This window comes from Eleginops maclovinus, chromosome 15 (assembly GCF_036324505.1).
Source record: "Eleginops maclovinus isolate JMC-PN-2008 ecotype Puerto Natales chromosome 15, JC_Emac_rtc_rv5, whole genome shotgun sequence".
Lineage (NCBI taxonomy): Eukaryota > Metazoa > Chordata > Actinopteri > Perciformes > Eleginopidae > Eleginops > Eleginops maclovinus.
The window spans coordinates 2766195-2788106 of NC_086363.1; the positions used below are offsets into that span (position 1 = coordinate 2766195).

The 21912-nt window shown below is 38.6% G+C and overlaps 3 protein-coding genes across 6 annotated transcripts in view; all 3 read right to left on the reverse strand.

Annotated features, from left to right (window-relative positions):
- The window catches only part of ncoa1 (nuclear receptor coactivator 1), a 42278-nt gene extending 36573 nt beyond the window's left edge, over window positions 1–5705 (reverse strand). For both annotated transcript variants that reach the window (XM_063901989.1, XM_063901988.1), the window contains exon 1: window positions 5229–5705. The gene's annotated coding sequence lies outside the window, so the exon portion shown is untranslated. The remainder of the gene's footprint in view (window positions 1–5228) is intronic.
- A 2852-nt stretch (window positions 5706–8557) lies between these two features.
- On the reverse strand, window positions 8558–10220 carry ptrhd1 (peptidyl-tRNA hydrolase domain containing 1). Its single transcript, XM_063902421.1, has 2 exons — window positions 9967–10220; window positions 8558–8853 (listed from the first exon to the last, which is right to left on the reverse strand). Exons 1-2 carry the CDS (start codon window positions 10174–10176, stop codon window positions 8683–8685), a joined length of 381 nt encoding a protein of 126 aa, XP_063758491.1. The 5' UTR covers window positions 10177–10220; the 3' UTR covers window positions 8558–8682.
- Window positions 10221–11009: 789 nt separating this feature from the next.
- fam184ab (family with sequence similarity 184 member Ab) overlaps window positions 11010–21912 on the reverse strand; it is a 122114-nt gene continuing 111211 nt past the window's right edge. For 2 of the 3 annotated variants that reach the window (XM_063901587.1, XM_063901586.1), the window contains exons 19-22: window positions 21143–21260; window positions 20060–20164; window positions 17553–17803; window positions 11010–11813 (exon numbers count right to left, since the gene is read on the reverse strand). In XM_063901587.1, coding sequence (XP_063757657.1) covers window positions 11732–11813; window positions 17553–17803; window positions 20060–20164; window positions 21143–21260 — 556 coding nt within the window. In that variant the 3' untranslated portion in view covers window positions 11010–11731. The remainder of the gene's footprint in view (window positions 11814–17552; window positions 17804–20059; window positions 20165–21142; window positions 21261–21912) is intronic. The other variant, XM_063901588.1, reaches the window with a different exon arrangement.

Genomic DNA, 21912 nt, shown 5'->3' on the forward strand with positions numbered 1-21912 from the left:
CAGCATTCTCTGGGAACAGACACACCAGAGGGGGATAATGTACCTGTAAAAGAACCTTTTAAATCTGGGATATATTCATCAAAAACATCTATCCTGTGGCCTGGCTTTGTTCAGGATAAATTGTGCCATTGGGGCTCTACTCCCTCCCTCCCTCCCGACGCCAAAACAAGCCCTTTCGCTGCTCTTTTCTAGCTCGCCATATCAATTTCCTCCTGTACGTGGCCTTTCTGTTTCTCTCATTCTTCAACCTTTACCTTTCTTCTTCACTACATTTCCTCACAGTCTGCCGCACAAGCCTTTTCTTCTTTTTTTTAAAGGATAGAATATAGGCCATGGCTCCGATAGCAGAGAGGAGTCAAAAGCATCGCCGCTCTTTCTCTTCTTCCCCGCATTCTGCTTGCAGCTGAAGAGGGTACACATGTTTAAGTATGTATGTATGTATGTATGTATGTATGTATGTATGTATGTATGTATGTATGTATGTATGTATGTATGTATGTATGTATGTATGTATGTATGTGTGTTGCTGCCTCACATTGACTCAGATTGCCAGAGTCAAGGGACAAAGTCCCAGTTTCAGCTTTGCAGAAACGAGAGCTCAAGTACCTACAACTACCTATTATCAAGGATGATCATAAACACTTCTAGTACACAGTTTATCTCATCTGCACGCTCTGATTTGTGATAACACTGGCCTGCCAAGACTATGTAAACCAATGCTCACACACTGCATGCTGGATCTAGGCATGAAACACATCTGGGTTAAAGTCAAATTAAAAAAGATAAGGGTAATGAAGGAACACCTCTAACTTAAGGAGCAGAATCTGCTGGTTGATCAAATGTAAACTCTGTCCACATTGTTTTTGCCTCACCGCCCGACCAACACCTATATTGTAGCACAGATTAAATATAAAAGCAGGTAAACGTTTATTTAATGCCTAATCTGTGTTGTTTTTGTATCAGTTAGCACATGGAAAGTGTGTATAGGGGCCAGCAGGGGTAAAGGCATGAATGAAATGTCCCTGTTTTTGGGTGGAGCTGGGCTAATATGTTACCCAATATTAGCTGATCGCATAAACGTATGCATAGGGATGTCTCAAGAACTGATGCTGGGACTTTCTAAACTTTAAAGCCATATACAAAAGGCTGTTGTTTTCATTACAACACAAGATTTACTTTACAGCTCAGGTGTGATCGCTCTGAGAGAGAAGCTATGCATAAACAACTCTACGATCAATGAAGCTTATTTTGTACACCTGACTTTCCTTTGAGCTAATGGCTAACAACAGCGTGCTAAAATACTCACATGGAAAATGCTGATGATGTTTAGCTCGTATACGGTCTACCATGTTCACCATCTTTTTGTGCCTTGTTAGTATGCAAACAAACACACCAAGCAGCTAATGGAAATATGATTAGGTATTTGATGATTAAACCTGATTAAAGTCGTGCCCATGAACGTTTGTGCCAAACTTCATAGCAATCCATCCCATATTTTGTGAGATATTAGAAATAAACAACAATGTCAACCCTCTGGAGGCACTATAGAGGAATACTGAGAGGGTCACCAAAGTCATGAGGCTACATCGTGAGGGAACCATGAATGTCTTTACGAACTTTGAAGCCAATCAACCAAGTAGAGGTTAAGATACGTTACAGGATCGGTACAAGTGATTCATTTTGACCAACAGGTGGTGCTAAAGTAAAAGTCAAAAGATCACCAAAGTCTTCAGGTTGTTTCCACAGGGCGCCATTTATGTCTATACCAAATTTCATGGCAATCCACTGATTAGTTGTGGAAAAACGGAAGTCAAACCGAAACGTCGTCCCCGAGCAATCCCTTAAAATTATTTGATTTCTTATTAAGAAATGGTCACTTAAAGGTTCACACAAACAAGGCTTGATTAATCTCAGTATACACATTAAATATTCCTCTTATAATAAACATTTTCATTGACAAACAGCCACCTTTTTCCCAACAGTCTTTGGTTGTCGCAGCCATTTACACCAAGGGGCAGAAATGTAGGGGCAATAAAACTATTTTTGGATCCACGAGCAACGTAAATGATTCAGCTTCCCAAACAAGCTCTCTTAATGATGACAGGGATCTCAAATTGGATCTTAAAAATGGAAATGTCAGCAGCTTCAGTTTGGCTTCATGCTTAAGAATAGGGTAAACAACTTTCAATGAGGCCATCCAAGTAGGGGCAAGGCCATGGCATCCAACACTTCGCTGAATAAATCATCCTGGAGATGTTGAACCTTATTCACGTGCAACGCAAGATATGGCCTCATTTCATGGAGACAAACGAGGATGACAACTAGCAAAATGTATAAAAAGAGACAAACAGTAAGATGCTGATTTATAACTCCCGAGAATTTCCCCCAAAAAAGCAGGTAAGCCTCCCGGATCCATCTGCCACCACCAGACAAAAGTCCTCCATATTTTGCTGCCCTTTCTAGCCCTTCACTAAAAGCATCAGGGTGACATTTTCACAGTTTGGTTGCAGGTGTCCTGGGGGAGGTTTTTAAAAAAGAAACAGCATTGAAAGCTCCTCCAGCTCCAGCAGAAGAATGCAGTGACAGGCAGGCTGCAGCAGTGTGTAGTGCTAAAATGGCTGCTCATTCTCCATAAAGACAGACAGCTCAGCCGAAGAAGAAGAAGAAGAAGAAGAAGAAGAAGAAGAAGAAGACAATTTCCCTCAAACATCGCTCATCCTTAGGTTGAGCTTGTCTAGAGCCGATATATGAAATGCCATTGCTTTTAACACACATCCTCATCAGTATGCACAGACTCTTTTTACGAGATGAAGGTAGCTACAGCTCATCCCCATGCCGTGACAACATCTAGTTAAAAGGGGCTTCATCTATTCTTCACATTGCAGTTAAATCTGAAAGCGCATTTATCATTCATATATGTTTTCATGCATTGTTTGGTGTGTCTGATGTGCCGCAAGACAAAATGAATGACACTGGGTCTTTTATTTTGAAGACAGAAGAAGAAATGAATGATTATGGTGAGGATGTTTACAATGAGCTTGTACTCGGAGGGTTGGCAAACTTTGAGCTGAATAACTGTGGCCTACATTGAACTCTATATCCTGGCTCTTATCTGGACTAGATCTCAGCGTAGAGAGGCCCAGCTTCAATGATTTCACAGCCTACACCACAAAGTCTGCATACACTACTACACAAACAGACTAACTGCTATCATCGAGCGTAATCTGGCAAACAGTATCCGCACAAGTTTGCATAACAACTGATAAACAGGACTCATGATATGATCACTTTTTTTTAATACAAAAAAGGTATGCTAATTGGCACGGATCAAATACAGTTCAATAGCAGTGGTGTGTGTCTGGGCATTATCCAAACTTACATCATTTCAAAAAGAAAAATCCATCTGAAGAGTTGCCCGGTTATATAAATATAACTGACCCGACTTAACTCCACATAAGGTCAAATAGCTTTGAGTTGTTGTTGCAGTTGTTTTTGCACTTACTTACATCACAAGTCTAAATACAGCAAAGGAAAAAGCTTCAAAGAAACTTTAGATTTAAACAGATGTTGTGTTTTAGTGGCCAGATTATCAAAGTGTCAAAGGCAGAAATCCTCTCTCACATGTCCACCATTCACACAACTGTCTAGAAATATTTCTGTGTTACCCTTCAGCCCTTCAGAGGCAAACATTTGGAAGTAATGCATAAATGATCTTCATAACTAAATTGGTACAGTACTTTTCAGAGAAATCATAATTCTTTTCCATTCAAGGTTATTTACTAATCATCTGTAAGCATTTACACTTAATGAGCAATATTTCACTCCCTCTCATGCAATTAAATCTCAATTAATTTGTGCATAAACCATCTTTTAAAGTTCAATTACTCAAAATGTTTAGTTTTAAATGTTAGCTAGGTCTGCATCGACTTAGAGAAGAGTGCAAGTCATTATTATTAGCATATTTCATGCAAAACATGCAGTCTTAGCTTCTCAAATGCGCAATTTTGCAGCTTATCTCTTAAGTTTATAATTGAACTGAATTACCTTTGTATTTTTGACTGATAGAAAAACGACATTTAAAGACATAACCTTGGATTTTCTGAGACTGGGATGGACAGGAATAACTTTTTTATATATTTTACAGACCAAAGTATTGTGGTTTTCACATAGAAATGTATCTATAGAATAATAAATAATGGAAATAATTGATAAGTTGCAGCTCTAGTTGAAAACTAGTACGTATTTTTGTCATCTGGATTCAACATCTTACATTAAGGGTTACACTTGCAATAGAAAAGGAGGTCAATTAAGGTGAATTTGATCCATTACTCAAAACCTAACAAGTCCTCCAACTGCATGTTGTTGCATCTGAATCACTGCATGTTTTTAACAATGTACATAAGGTGTGTGTATATGAAGAATAACCAGTGGATTGTTCTGCACCTTTACAAAGAGGTCAATGTGTCCTTTAAGTTATGTTGCGTTCAGGGCTCAAGTGGCGGGTAAATCATAATAAACTGCAGCGCCCCTAGCGGCCGTTCACACCACTGTCTTACATAAGCAACAGCCTGGTGGGTTTTCTATGCAGGTGGTGGCGAAGGAGCAAAATGTCCCAGCTTGCACTGCACACGTTAAGAGAAGATGGTGTCGGGGAAATGTAGCAGGAAAAATAAACAATGAGTCAGGCATGTTGTGGAGGCCCTCAGCATAGAGGCTCCTCTGCAGAGGGCTGGTGCCTTGTGGGTGTGACATGTTGTCATGCATTTAAAAGGCCCGATTTCAAGTCAATTTAATTCAAAGGCTGTATTGTCAAAAGCAAAGTAGCTACAGTTTAGTTATGGCAATGCACAGCTTAAGTCACAGGCTCCTCCACCAGTGCATCATAAATACATATGACAATAAAACAAATAAAAATAGAGCAAAAAGAGTAGAAATTAAATAGTGCAGGATTAAGTTGCAAAGCCAGTCTGCAAGTAATTCAGGAGAAGTAACTGTATAAATGTCAAGTAAGATCAATGTTGCAGAGAATGTAATTGCATGAGTCTGTAAACATGTGAAATGCAATCCCATAAACAAGAACAGAATGTCATATTAAATCCTGTGCAGTGAAATAAACACTGATTATGTTAGTGATAAAGAAATGTGTGTGATGCAAACAGATGATATGATATGAAGGCACTTGACAGCTCAGGAAATCAACAGTCTTATCACCACTAAGGTTAGCTTACCTTTTCCTCCTCCTCGTAAATACAGATCCTTTTCTGCTGTTGTGAGTTGTCACGCTGGATGATTAATTCCCATGCAGTTAGCTAACTTTAGCTAAACCAGGCTTCACTTAAAGATGTTTTCACTTTTTAGTTATCCACTTGCATGCATTATTTTGCTGTCGAAATCATGTTGTGATTCCCGACTATCTTTGCGAACCGGGGGTAAAAAGTTAGCAATTTAACGTTGTTGACAAACCTGCGTAGTTAAAAATCACACACGACTTGGAGCTAGCTAACGGTTAGCTTAGCCAGCTAACAGCTCGCTAAATCCAAAACCTTGGAAAATATCCCTTTTTCCTCCTCCTCGTCCGACGTATATCCCATCGGTAAACCCGTAAGTAAGTCCGAAAATCACTTGTGAGTGGTATCTGCGTTTCAATGACGGTGCACTCGCGTTTTTAACGCCAAGTTATCGCTTTGGTTTCTGCTCTCCGCCATTTCCAAATCTCTCAACACAAACAAACAGCGCAGCTCGGGAGCGCGCAGAACGTCCATGCGCGTTCGCGAGAAAGGGCAGCGTGCAGAAGAAGCTGCTGTGTTGCAATGTAGGTGTAGCATAATACACAAGTATGTAGGTGTAGCATAATACACAAGTATGTAGGTATAGCATAATACACAAGTATGTAGGTATAGCATAATACACAAGTATGTAGGTATAGCATAATACACAAGTATGTAGGTGTAGCATAATACACAAGTATGTAGGTATAGCATAATACACAAGTGTGTAGGTGTAGCATAATACACAAGTATGTAGGTGTAGCATAATACACAAGTATGTAGGTGTAGCATAATACACAAGTATGTAGGTGTAGCATAATACACAAGTATGTAGGTGTAGCATAATACACAAGTATGTAGGTGTAGCATAATACACAAGTATGTAGGTGTAGCATAATACACAAGTATGTAGGTGTAGCATAATACACAAGTAACCAGCTGAATAACTGATAATAAAAAGCATTGTTAGTTGCATCCCTAATTATGTGTAAGATAATCAGTTATATATAAGTGTCATTACAAATAAAAAAGATGCTACTGAAACCAGCGGTGTAAATTAACTGTACTTTTGCTGAAGTTGTTTAATCAGAGGTGCAGTGTGTGTATGTGTGTGTGTGTGTGTGTGTATGTGTGTGTGTGTGTGTACTGTGCAGAATCCATACTGTCTGGTACATACAGTAGCAATGCATACTGACGCACTGTAGCTACATAATTCATGAGGGTACAGTATGTTTATGTTCCTCATTAGGAGGTTAACACTTTTCATTTATTTCTGTACAACAAAGAACAAACAGACAAAGACAAAGGTGTGACAAAATACACAGACAAACAAGAAAAGGTGAATATGGGAACAGATTGTGTTTGTGTGCAAGAATGAAAGCATATTGTGTAAATGGAGGTAACAACAGCGCTAAATAAAATATATATTAATGTATGAATAACTGTGAGCAAAGGAGAGCGTAAGAGGAGAGAAATGAATACGTGAATAAATGGTATTAAATAAAATAAAATATTCTTTTAAAGTTCAATATCTATATAAATAAAAAAATGTAAAAATAATAGAGAAACAAAATATGAAAATGGGATATAAATATAATAAAATAATAATAAATACCAAAATAAATGGTTGTAATAATATATATTCGTATATTTTTTTATTATAATAAATATATACGTCAATTGTATTTAAAAAATAACAATAAAAAGAAAAAACAACATGATAAATAAACTTAAAAACAACAGTGATGTATAAATAGATCATTTAATGAATAATTCATCTCAATAAGTAGTTTATTAAGCATTATTTTAAGGGGGAAAGTCCAATAATGAATTAATTCCTGGAAAAATATTAAGAGAGAAGGAAGACACTCTGCAACTCACACAAACATTAATTGATAAATATTACTACATGTAAATGAAAAATAAATATATAATGTTGTTTATTTTGAGTGAACTGTCCCTTTGAGTATCTCCCTTATGATAAGCATTTCACCCTGAGCATTGTGATGAAATGACATGGGAGAATAGCGTGAGTGGGGTGTGTATTCAGGAGGTTTTTTTCTGGTGATTACTGTAGAAGTAATTACAGTGTGTGTGATGTTGATTAGTCATTTTCCTTTAGTGCTATATTTCTAGCGCAACGTGTTGTGAAAGCAGTCCCTGGGATCTCTGGGTGATTCGATTAATTGTTATTTGTTTGGGCTTTATTTCCTGTTTATAATGTAATGATTGTGGTAAGCACCTCATTAAAGCACGCCGGAGAAGGGTGGTGTTTTAGATGAGCAACATATGGGGAAATTAAGGCTTGATTGTAAAATATGGAAATTACAAGTCATTAATTGGCTGCCACTGATCTGGGTTTCTTGATTTCCACTTGTTTTTTTTAAAGCCAGAGCAAGAGATAACTTTTAAATCAAGAAAGCAAACTCCAGAAAGTCTCCTTAGTGAAATAATAATTACATTTATCTGCAGGGCATTTGTGGACGAGGGGTCTAGCTTTCATTTGAATTATTAATATACTGACACGTTACAATGATTCAGCATTTTGATAATTTATCGCACCTGATTATGTTTTTCATCCTAAAAATAAAAGCTTTTTCCCCCTCATAATTAGATCAGAACAACACGGGAAGTCACTTAGGTTTTTTTTTAAAAGGTAAACATTAACTGTCTATCACCAGGTCACACTGGGAGAACATTAGGTGAAATGCAGAGGTCAGCTGGGACTATGGGAAAGGTTAAAGTGACCATACCTGCGTGTTTGATCAGTTAAAACCACCAATTTCACAGTATGTGTGTTTCTTTCTATGAACTGTAACTGCGGATTCTATAAAAGCTGAAAAAAAGAAGGTAGGAGTTGTTCTGACCTGGAACGCCTTCGTGTGAATTGTGGCAAAGGGCTTAATGGTTAAACCTCATTATGTCCGTCATCTAAAGGTCTACTTAAATAACTAATCAGATTAAGGGCGACTTTCATGCAAAACAACAAACATTTTGTTGGTAGCAGGAGAGATTTTGCTTTTCACTATGAAGATTAGAACTACTTTACTGAAATGATGTAGTTAGTTTTTCTGTGGTTCATACATAAATAGAAAAACACTCTCCTTAATGAGCACCATGGTCACTTTTAGTGAACAAATTTGAGGTAATGCAGCTTCACATACTGCGTGAGTTTAACTGTGTACACATGGAGTTTTTGTACCTTGCTTTATTAACATGCAATGTAATAACTGCAGAACAAATGCCACTTTTGAAGGTTTTCATCTGATCAAAATAATCCAGAAAAGACCTTCATATTTTCCCATTTTAATCTTCAACATGTTTTGATGCATCGATGAGAAGAGCACACATTATTTCCTTTTGAACATGAAACAAGTTCCTGATATGCATTGGAGTACGGCGCGGGACAATGTCTTTATTTGAAGAGCTTGAACTTGCGCAGCAGCGGCTGGACAGTCTCTTTAGCGCAGGGTTTCAGAGCCAGGCAGGTGGGGATGTTCTCTGGTTGTTCGATCCACAGTTTGTGGGCAATGCCGGCCTTTGTAAGAGTCTCTGATAGATTAGAGAGAGCGGCTTCGTCTGGAGCCTGGAGAAACACAACCACACACAGTGACAGTTAGTGAGGCTTCTTTAACATCCACAACTGAGCTACAGGTCACACATACTTAGGGTTTTAAGGGCAGTGCTGCAGGTGAATAAATCCATGTTTGCTGTCCTGTCAAAAACAATATGATGTGCTTTACATTTAAGCTTCTGAATGCAAAAAGAAATAATCAAAAACGTTGACCTTTTTATTAAAGACACACTTGAGTTGCATCACAGTGAAATGCAGCATATGGAGTATGGATGCTTGGATTTTTTTTAATGGTATACAATACACACAACTTTACAATTACTTAGTTATTATATCAAGTCTAAAAAGAAATGCCTTTATTCTTAATGACATGGTTACACTGACGTTAATCTTGTATGGAGAATAGCCATACAGAAAAACACCATACTGCATTGGAAATTCAGTTATTTTAAAAGGTATTTGATAATCAGCACACATGTATAGCATCGAGAAAACAACTCAATGGCTTATATATATTATAAGGAGATGGTTTTAAATTCGTTTAGTAAAATCGTCTTTTCAATCGCGTGATATTATATACTTTTTGCACGTGTTATAGATGACCAGTAGTACTGTTGCTCGTATAAAGCAGTAATAAAAGACACTTGATAGTAAAATTAATATTGCCGAATAATACAGCTAACCAAACCATATTTTAATTTGGTATTAGATATGTTATGATGAACGATATAACCGCTATACACATTAAAGTGACAACATATGAATGGAGTTTGGCACCACTAATTTTACAAGTGTTTTAGATGGTTTCCCATGCTAACCTTATCATATGCACAGTAGCTAGGGTGTTGTTATGGTGTTGAAAATCCGAGGCTCCTTCAACAATGCAACATAAATATATAGATTTAAAATTCGTTGCTTGAGAATATTGCAGAGAAGCTCGTTCAATCTGGTCAAAAATATCATCTGTAACTCCATTTATTTTCACTTTTTTGTTCAATTAATATTGCCGAATAGCACAACTAACCAAACACTATTGAATGTATGATGAGGTATTTTGTATTTAACCATATACCACCGTGAACAGACTAAAATGACAGATATATGAATGGAGTATGGCGTGCTTACCCCCAGCACCACTTTGTGCATGGAGTCCAGCTCCTCCAGGTACCGCTGGGTGTCCGGGTCCTGGTAGTGGAGGTGTATGGCGGCGGTGGCAGCGTGGCAAGCCTGGGTGATCACGGCTCCCAGGGGCCAGGACAGCTGGTGCACCAGGTCCGACCGGACAACCACATACTGGACCAGCCGCACCGGAGCCCCGGCTCCTGTAGCAGCCATGTTTGTTTCTCCAGCTTGAACAGGAACCGATTCAGGGTCTGTTTACTTTCCGGTTCACCCGATGTTTCGGTTGGTATTAAACGATATTAAAACGGTACTGCTCTCTACTGGTTCATGTTCAACTTCACGGCAAAAGCCACCGTATGCCTTAATGTTTATTTCAAGCCATTATTTTTTTTTAAAACTTTTATATTATTTTAATAAATTTTATTATTATTATTTTTGAAGGAATTATTATATCTTTTTAAGGAATTAAAATATATATGTATGCATACATTTTATAAGCACAAAAGTTTCAAGATTAAAAGATAAACAGAATAAAATAAACCCATCGTTTTTATTTAAAAAAATTGAAATTAAGTCACAAACCATTGCAGGTGCTTACAAAATAATACAATATTACATGTTAATATCACATACTCTTATTGAATTCTTAATATTTATAATGTATTTTTCCTACATAGCTCTTTTGTTTTAATTATTGTATATCATTCTTTAATTTTAAAAATATTTTGTCTTTTGTGTTTCTTTATTTTTCTTAACTTTAATTTATTTTGTACTTTGTATTGTTTATTACTATTTTATTTTATCCACCCGAAGAACATTCCTTGCATGTAAAACAAAGAATAAATAAACATTTTAATTTAACATTTAATTTGAAACCTGTAATGTTTAAAACCACAGTATCTCCATCACATTAAATTAATTGTTACCGATTCACCCACATCAATGACGAACAAACCAAAAGTAAATGTCACAATAATTATTTATTAAGCATACACATTATAATATAAATATAAAATATGCTATTTTTGTTTTTAAAATTGGTGAGACATCATTATATCTGTGTTGAGACAGACAACCATACAAACAGGTTTTAATATTCTACCAAAATCTGCTGAAACTTCTATGCAGCTGTAACAAACTGGATGGTGCCGTCCTAAAGAGTATCCTGTATTCATGGAGCGATATATCGGAGAGCTGACCCAGGTCCAGGCGTCTCCGTAAATACCCCCCTATGAGTCTACGATGCTGTATGCAGTGGGCCCACGTACGGAGAGAGCACAATAACCTATGTTTCTTTATATATATTTATTTCTCACTGTAGTCCAACAATGGCAATTAGCAGCATGATAATGCACCACGCATTTTTTTTTCTAGTTCCAAGAAACTGCAAAATAAGTTAGGAAGTGAAAGAAATAAAAAAATAAAACATCGAACATACGGATGATCATTGTCACTGTACTAAGAGAAAAACTCGCCCACAGTGAAACAATCAATAATTAAACAATCAAATGAGATCAGAGTGATGGGATTCGACGCTCACTTCACTTTCACTTCAGTCAACAACAGGAAGTGGATAATAATTACATTTCTTTAACCAAATGGATGAGAATGAAGTGTGAAATGACTGAAGTTAACGTGAACTGATCCCCAAATCTCTCAATGACAATAAAGAACAAATTGTTTTAACATTTTCGCTTGTTTTTTTGTACATTTTTCTTAACGTTTGGTTGACATGCTGAATCCTTGTGTTTTGCAGCTGTGTGGTCGATCAGAAGGAGAAGTACTGAGCGAACCACTCCTGGCGCTGGGCGTCCGGGGACTCGATGGTGGAGTCCTTCGTTTCAGGAGGGCTTCGGGACATAAAGAAAATCACCACAACAAGAACAGGAAGTAAAGACAGAAGAAGAAGAAGTCAGGAAAGGAGCCAGAGGGAGTTTCAGCACAGACATACACACCGAAAACACTGAGAAATAAGAGCAGTGTCATTTATTCTGGGATCAAACTCAATCACCTATTTATCTCATTAGTTTCGGCTACAAATGGTGGAAAGCTACCTTACTCAACATACTCAATAACTCGTTTTAAATGAACTTAAATGTGTTTCTGTTGCACTATATCTGAATACTTTTCATGTTTTTGTAAAGCACTTTTGATTGCCTTGTGTTAAAATGTGCTGTATAAATAAACTTGCCTTGCCTTCAGTTCAATTTTGAGGTACTTGAACAATTTTCTCCTTCTTTATACTTCACTAACTGAAATATTGTACTTTATACTCCACTTCATCTCTTTAACCAGCTATAGTTTCACAGTACTATATACAGAATGATTAAAAGCACTACACTTGCAAATGTTCATAAATAAAAACAGAATAACATAACCCACTTTGAAAGGAGGCATTCTGCAGTGATGAATTATGAATACCTTTAAGTATAATGATGACTGTAGGTCTTTTACGGATCACAGTATTCCTACATGGTGGGATTAGTCAAATATGTCAGCACTTCTTCCACCTTTTGCCACAGTTTTCACCTCTTCCTGTTCTCAAAGTGTATTTTCCCCAATGGATTCATGAGTATCAAAAACATAATTGAACTATTTTGCTTGTATGAATCTAACCTTGCACACAGGACTGCAATACAACCATGATGTGGAACTAATTTGATGATTATTGAGGCTTGTTTGAAGGTGTCATTTCACATTTCTGTCCACAAGGGGGGAGCAAAGCCACAGTCAGGATACAGTGAGCCCTCAGAGTTATTACCAACTTCACACTGCAGCTGTTTAAAGTTTGCACCGATACTAACTATCATAATGATCTGTTTCTAATGTAGAGTTGTGTATGGGTGGTCAGACAGTATGTGTATTATGATGGTGTCAGGCTAATATTTAAGATATTTCTCCCTTTTTATACAATTTAACAAACTAAACAATCAATCTATAAATGTAGAACATAATCAGCAGATGATCCAAAGACAACAGAAGCATTATTAAAATGCAGCTTTTACATCAATGCATCAGTAATAATATCTGCTGTCAAAGTTAAATACGCCTAATGATACCATTAATTGTCCAGCAGTGGCTCAGTCAGTAGGGGCTTGGACTGGGAATCGTAGGGTCGCGGTTCAAGTCCCCAAACAGACTTGAAATATGGAAGGTGGACTGCTACTTGGAGAGGTCCCAGTTCACCTCCTAGGCCCTGCTGTGGTGCCCTTGAACAAGGCACCGGACACCTCCAATCCCCCCTCCCCATTGCTCCCCGGGCGCTGCACGATAGCTGCCCACTGCTCCTAGTACTAGGATGGGTTAAATGCAGAGGACCAATTTCGCTGTGTGTGCTCTGCTGTGTGCATGTATGTGACAATAAAGAGGGTTTCATCCTCCGATTCTAATCATCCCACACTGATGGACTTTGATGTATTAGTAGAGAGTAGTATTAGTACCCTTGCATAAAAACTGAACCCTTCCTTCACCACTGCTGTGTATGTGCACTTAATGGGCCTCTAATACATGACTCAAGCTTGATTGCAACTCTGTGCAAGAGTCACATGCACACACACTTTCCACCAACCCTCATAAAGTATTTAAGCTATACATTTTTTACAGTTACAGTCAATCGGCGCGACCAAGTGAAGCAGCAGCTACTTCCTGCCTCGCGTCCTCGGGGAGAACATGTTGTTCCTTAAAGTTTGGAGCTAATGAGGCTGAGTGTTTGCATCTATCAAAACAAACACCTTGCTCTGCTTCCTTAATTGGCTTCTCCTTTTACAAACAGTCCCGTAACCCCCGGCGATATATCATTTTTGGGAGGGGTGAGGGGGGGTCTTATTTTTTGTTTATGTTGTTTCCATGCTTGGAGGAGTCAATTACTTTGGAAAAGGCTTCCCTGCATGATACATTGTGTTTATACAGTGTCATAATTCAGGCTCCAAAGGATTCTGGTTTTAATGCATCAAATATTCATTTGCACACAGGATTCCTCAAATTAAGCAAAACCTGTAGCTTTTTATCCACTACGAAGAAGAAGAGGTGGAATCTACTTCATGATCATGTGTGATTATGATCATTTCTTTCAGTGTTTTTATGCAACGTCATGCTAAATGGTTCAAATCTGAGTGTCTGAGTAAGATAAAAGGACTCCTTACTGAGCCATGCAGGGGAGTTGGGCCATGACAAGTGTTCATATCTTTTAAAATGATACAGAAAATACAGAAAACACCAAGATTTCTACAGCATAACATAATAATAATGCAAAAGAAAACAGCTTTTGGAGACTTAAAATGTGTCTTATTCACAGAGTTTGTGAATTAAGTTGTAGTAAAAGGAATATTCATCCATCAAATGTGATTTTTGGATATGATTTTAAGTCTCTTATGCACAGACACTGAGGTTTATGATGATGTGCATTGAAAGAAGAGATGGTAAGCGACTGGAAATGGCAGCAGTGATGATGTTTTGATGTTGGTTTGAAGGATACGGGGAGGGAAATGCGATGGAGAGGACACGATAAAAGAGACTGGCAGAGGATGAAATGATAAATGAAGATCAGAGGAGGAAGATAAGAGAGAGAGGGAGGAAGGACTACATCAGAGGAGAGGAGGTGAGGGTGTTATGTAAGGAGGGAGACGTCCGCTAAATCCTTCATTTAAAAGCAGAAACAATCAAAAGCAAACATTGCAAACGTTTATCTGGCCCAACACTCCCATCAGGACCAGTAAAGGAACCATGTGTGTTATTCTTGCGCAATTTCAGCATTCAATTTCAGTTAAAAGCCAAAGTTTTTCCCCTGCTGTTGCATTCGTTTGTGCTTTTTCACTCGGATGTTCTTTGTTGTCTTTTGATTATAGAACATCTGAATCTAAAATGGAGAAAGGTGGTTGTTCTTTACATTAATTAGGAACAGGTGCACTGCTTCTGTCAGTGTGAAGGTAAGAAGGTTAATTAGAATCTCAGATGATTGAATTTAGTTTTGAAATTTCAATTTATTTGACTTTTCAAAGAGAATATGATTTACTTTATTTTTTCAGCTATAATGTCTGAAGAAGCAGATCGCCACATATATATAAAACCCACGTTTAATCTTCACATTACTTTAGTTTCAGATGTGAAGCCCCCTTCAATTTCTGTGAGTCACATTTATTTTGGTATTGATTCAATTATCAAAAAAATGTAAAACAAAGGAATTTATCTTCAATTTGACATTTTCTGGCTCACTGTTGAGTATTCCTGTTCGCATTCATGCTAACATCTGACTTAGATAAGGTGTGTTGTCTAATAAAAAGGGCTTGAATGAATAAATTCCTTAAGGACCCGGTGGGTTAAAGGGTTCGGGTTTACAAACGGCTGCTCAGCGGCGCCGTCAGTCTGACTCCAAATGTTTGTCAGGAACAAAGAGTGTGCAGGGAGCGAGAGCCAAATCGTTTAATAGAGTCTGAATACATTTCAGAGCACATCTATAATATCTGACCTCATACTGTCACGGCCTGGCTCTGTGTGTGTGTGTGTGTGTGTGTGTGTGTGTGTGTGTGTGTGTGTGTGTGTGTGTGTGTGTGTGTGTGTGTGTGTGTGTATGCGAATGTGTGTGTGTGTGTGTTGCTTCTGCCTTCCCATAATGACAGGTTAGTCCCAAAGCGTTTGCGGAGCAGCCACCACATCCCATACTTTACATAAACAGCAGCTCAAACATGCAGCAAGAAATAACCAAAACATGCTCACACGCACACGCACGCGCACGCACACGCACACACACACACACACACACACACACACACACACACACACACACACACACACACAACTTAAATACCAGCGCTTAATCCCACAGGTTTTTGGCATGCGTTAAACAAACTGCGTGTATTCATGTGGGAAGCATGTTACATAATTCATCACCATATCATTAACAAGAGAAGCATTTCAGGACCATAGAGTAAAGTAAAAGCTGTTTTTCAAAATAAAACACCACCACACACAGAGGGGACGGTCCATGAGAGCAACAGACAATATCTACTTCATAGTATTTATTTATTTATGTATAACATCTTTCAAAAACCCATTTTGAGTTGAAGAGAAAAAGTGCTGCGTGTGCAACATGCTGGAAGTCAGATGAAGATGAGAGGATGAAGACACAACATAAAAAAGCCACAACAGATATAGTGACAGCAAGTTTTATAACTTCCTGAACAGAGGAGGGAAACCTGCAGCATGCACACGGTCAACATGACGGACACCTGGAGAGGACACATACAATCATGCCCCTTTTGCATTCCAAGGCCATTCTCTGAAGCTGCGTCGGGACTCTTGTGTTTATGCATTCTACTGCTTTAGTAAAGATCTGTGATGCTGTGCTGTCTCTCAGTCTTAATGTGCTGCAGGAAAATGCAGTACTGTCCTTTAATTACATTTTGTTGATAGCATGAACAGGATATTTAACCCCTTTCCAAACCAAAAGAGCAAAAGTGTTTCTGCTCAAAGCTGCTCATGTTAGCACATCCAGCTAACAATCCAACCTCCTTCAACGTAAAGCTGCGGTACCTTTGAGGCGTTTAAAGCTTCAGTATTTCTTTACATTAATAAAACACCCTGTTCCTGTTGAGAAAATAAACTGAGTAGTATTTTCCAGTCGGCCCTGGATGCTATATCGTAGCTTAGGCTAAGTTTTTACGTGAATTAGCATTACACATTAGCCCTCTTCCTCATAGATTTTCTTTTGTATCCTTAAAAGTGAAGCAGGCAGAAATATAAACTAAAAGTCTGGCTGGCCCAAGTTTGCAAACTAAGGTGGTTATAATAGAGTTGAAGTAACAGTCTGGTTTATCATCAATCATACATATAACTGTGGGAATAAGCAGGAATAAAAGATGCTGTTTCTTTATTTCTACTTTGCCTCAGACTTGTAGCTTCAGTCTTTAAGTTCTAGTTCATGTATGTGTCTATCAAGTGCATATTTAAGACTGGTTCACAGGTTTTGGATCCAAAGTCTGCTACCTTAGACTTTTATTTCTCCTACACGTGTTTATTTAAACATCAATATGCAAAGCTGATTGATCTGCTTCTGTTTATGAAAGGTGCAATATAAATATACTTGCCTTGGTTTAATTAGCTCAGACCGTGTCATTTCAACCGGGAAATTGATGCTTGTTTTTCTACTTCTGAGTCAAATCTAAATAACTATAACTGATCATTTGAGAATGAAAATCTAAATCTCATAGGAGCAGAAAGCCGTACAGGCGTGGCATCACAAAATTGAGGCGCTAGCGGTTAGCGGACGGTCAATTAAAACACATTAGAGCTTCTGGTTTACTCTCTGCCGCTCGTGATGACAATGGTTTCATGCTCCTGATGGTTTATGGCAGGAAGGAATGGAAATGTAAACCTCCAGATATTGTCCTACTGTTTAATTGTCAGAAACAACAAAGATCTGGTGGGTTTTTCTTCAGATTTGAGGCACAAAAGGCCTGAAATACAGTTCAAAGTTCAAAGTCAGACCCAGACTCATTTAAAGTGCTCTTACATTAACAGTTAAACGGAGGTCTGTGATTGGATGGTGGATGGCTGACCAGCCGCTGCCCGTGGGGGGGCTGAAAGGGTCTCACCTCATGAATTTCTTGGGTTCGGTGGGAGGGGTCGGCGGGGGAAGAGGTTTGTTGGAGTTGAGTTCAAGGTGGTGGAGGGGGGAGTTGGGGAGGGGCTCTAGGCGGCCGGGCTGGGCTGGGGGCGGGGGCGGGGGATGAGGGGGTTGCCCACTTCCTGAACCCGCCACGCCCAAACCCGCGGCCTCCAGAGCCCTGACACTAGGAGAGCTGCTGAATCTGCTGGCTGCCGCCTTTTCATTCTTTTTCTTTTGCTACACAGACAAAAAAAAGAAAAGGAGGGGCACGGGGGTCAAAAAAGGGAAGTTTGAGAAGGAAATAAAAATAATAAAAGGTTATAGTCTGTGTTTGCCAGCTCATAGAGACCTGGTGTGAACCTGGAAATGTTCAGTCCCCCAAAGGAATGTATGGTACGGGTCCACGGCGCATAGAAACTACCGGATGCTAACTTGCATAATGTTTGGCCATTAGCACAGTTAGCATAAGAAGCTAAAGAGCTAAAAAAAAATGGCTTGACCGATACGGACAATTTTGGAGCGGTTTTAACGATTATTGAGGATGTTGAATCAATTTCTGACATTTTCAGGATAAAAGATTACCGTTTTGAACAGAAAGTGGCCATATTTAGGCCTATTGTGATGAATTATGGGTTGATTTTAGAGTTTCAGGGGACTCAAAACTGCCATTTCTGATCCTAAAAATGTCAGAAGTTAATTCAGCATCCTAAATAACCTCCAAAACAACTCCTAAATTGTCAAAATCAGCCATGATTTTCTTTTGCTATTGTCAGCATAGGCTAATGAATGCTAATTAATGAACCGCTTGCAAATTGCCCGACATACTGTATGCAAGTTAGCATCCTGCAGTTTCTATGTGCTGAGTAACCGTACGATACATTTCTATCATAACATGTTGGGATACTCAACATCTCCGGGTTCACACTGCTGGCAAGTAGACTATAAGGAGAAATGAAGGGGAAAAAGGGGGGGGGAAATGGAGTACTAGAGGTCGTATCATCCAGCAGCGTGCTAAACTCGATCTTATTTATCCGAAACCAGAGAGAATCTGAAGACTGGAGTCGCTCAGTCTGAAAGCAGCTCGCAGCAGAATGGAGGTTCGGATGAGGAGAGATGTGTCAGAAGCAGAAAACATCTCACACTAACAAAACGGCTTGGAAAGCAAAGGAGAGCTGGAGATAAAAGTCAGACCGGCAACACACAAACACGTATACACACATGTGGGGAGAAACACATGTCACAGGAAAACATGGAAGTTATAGAACCTGAGGGAGGGGGAGGGGTCAACAGATTTATACTGATCATGCAGCGGGGGTCGACTCGACTCAGACATACTGTGAAGACTCAATTTGTTGGTCTGCAGGAGCTGGAAACATGTTTCTTTAAACAGCTTCTCATTGAGCGATGGCATCCTGCATGAGCACACCATTTTCAAACTGTTTAAAATCCCTTCCACTGCATTTAGACAATCCAAAATACAGAGGAGGTTTCTCACAGTGATCACAGTTAAAGCTAATATGATTCAAAAAGCTTGGGAGAAAATCAATCCTACACAAATGCTAGTTAAGGTAAGCTAATGGTGCACAAATGCAATGTTCATTTAGGATTTAGAAACATTGAAAAACAACCCATTTTATGCTTTATTTTCCACTGAAAACACCACCAAGCTGTTGCTAAGTATCCCATTTATACTGTTTTAGAACATAGCTAATAATCATTTGGTAATTTTATAACTTTGTGGCGTTTGATGTTGTTCTACCTGAATTATAAGCACTAATTTACTTTGTGCAGTCATTTGAATCCTACTTTAATTCATATATTCACTGCCTTGTAAAGCCTTTTACGGATCTGTGAAAAACACTGAAGGAACATAAAAATGTCAATTAGGTGGAAATCTACACGAGGAATAAGGGAATAATCACTTCAGGCACTATGATCCCTACAAGCGGTTCACATTTTAGCACATTTAGTTTTACATTTTTGGAGCTGCATTGAATTTAAATCACTTTAAATGACACAATTTGGTTTAATTGTTGTGCAGAAATGAGACCTCGGTATATACGACTGGGAGCCTCCTTCGCATAGCTGAAAAAAACCCTGTTTTTGCACTAAAGTAAAAAACTTGTTGACCTATTTTACAATCTGCCTTCCGCTGTAAACTCTGAAAATGTATGCCGTTTTTACTGCAACATCATAAATGTGCCTTTTACTGTAAAACGACTCCCATTTATTCGTTGCTTTGCAGCAATTTCCTGCTCAGTTTGACATCAAAATGTCCTGATTCATTAACAGCAATTAGACAAACGTTTGAAAGCTAGCGTGCTCATGACTTATGTTTGATCCAAAGCCGCAGTACCTCGGTGAAACGTCGGTACTGATTGCTCCTGCGAGGGCTCAGCAGGGATGGAGATGGGATGAGATGCAGTGGATATCATCTTTGCGGCGGTAAAGGCTCCTCCCTGTGTGTGGTGAGGCTCAGACGTCAGCGCCTACCTTGATGAGCGGGTTGATGACTCCTACGTTGGGACTGGCGTTGAACACTTTGTTGAAGTTCGTCTCCCTGTTGACGAGTTCCAGCTGGTAGAACTTCTTATCGTCCTGCAGGGGGAAAACAACAACATGTTATCTGAAGGAGAGACTCAAGAGGAGTGTGGAAAGAGACTCGGGTATATCCAATCTGTCAGAAACAAAAACAAAATCCAGTGCGGAGACCCTGCAGGCAAAAACATGCTCTTCAAACTCTGGTCAGTTTTAAAAGTTTGGTCTTTACTTCCATCTGTATATCTGTGGTTTCTCACTGAAAGTAGGCTTTAGATAATGCCTCTTATACTCAATTAAATATTACATTTCAGTGCTCTTATGCAACACATCTTAATGCATGTTATCAACCGGGGAAGTTTGAGGGGGATATCTATCCATCATGCATATCTTTAAAGGACTCAAATGAGTTTTTATTTATACTCTTTGCCGGAAATCGCCACCTGACGCACCCCACCCTTCCCAGTGTCCTTCCTAACTATATTCTAAAGCTTTTATACAAATGGGTTTGTTTGTGTACCCTTCACAGCCTGATTTATATATATATTATTTAATGAAAATGGCTTTTTCTTTTTGGCGTTTGACAGTTTTTAATGAGTCAATAAATCAATCAAAGTGTATTTGTATAGCCCAATATTACACATTGTACATCCCCAGGAAGGACAGATGTGCAAAAGATGTTGTGTGTAAATCAAAAATATAATATATTTATAGAGTGTCACAAAGATATATCCAAAACGTACTCTTTAGATTTCAATGTCAAGAAAATGAAACAGATTTTGAACCTGGCTTAATTTAATGTTCAGATTTCTTTTAAGCAAAATATATGCAAATTAGCACAGATTAATAAGGCAATGCATAATTTGCACATTTAAATATTACATGTCAGTAACTTTAATGTAAGAAAACTGTCTTTCTGGAAGTTACTGGGGAAGTTACATCACAATATCTATTAGATCAAATCCCTATTCACTGTAGTGTCTCACCTTTACACCTTCTGTACAGTTTACTTGTATTACCTGGTCAGCAGTTACCTACCACCAGTTTCTTGACGAGGGATTCTCTCTCGGACACCATGTCCTTCAGCTCAGCGATGACTTGCAGATCCTCGTGGCGACTCTCCCTGTTCCTGAACTTATCCTCCGTTCCCTCCAGCCTGGGGACACACAAAAAATACACAAAATAACGTAAATATTCTGCACTGAAGATCCGCTGAAGATCAGACCTCTGAGGTACATACAGCGGGAGTGGTGATATCTAACAAAGTACTCGAGTACTGTCCTTAAGCACAACGTTGAGGTGCACGTAGTTTCCTTTTTATGAAACTTTACACTAAACGCTGTTTACTTTTAAACGACAATACTTCATGCCCATTCCTGTCCTTTTGAAACCACGTATCTTCAAAAGGTGTTCAGGTTGAATGTTTGTGATGAACTGAAGAATACATTGTCCTTTATGTGTACTTTTTAAGCTAAATAACACTTTACAATCCTCCGTAAAAGCGTATTACTATTCATCATGATGTTAGGGTAAGTAAAACAGTCAGCTTTAGACATTCACAGCACTAAAATGCAATGTATATATTAATGCAGAAGCCATTTAATAAGGAAATGAAGCATAAATGTTATAATAAAGCTTGGGATTTTAGCCTCTGCAGACCATTTACATGCACACAAACCTATATGACACACTACAGGAAAGGGAAACTCCCCAAAAAGTTTAATAGGGCCTCCTTAAGTGAAGGCTCGGAATACTTTCCAACCACTATGCAAATTATTAAGTAGTGAAAATGCGAGGCGACACTCCTC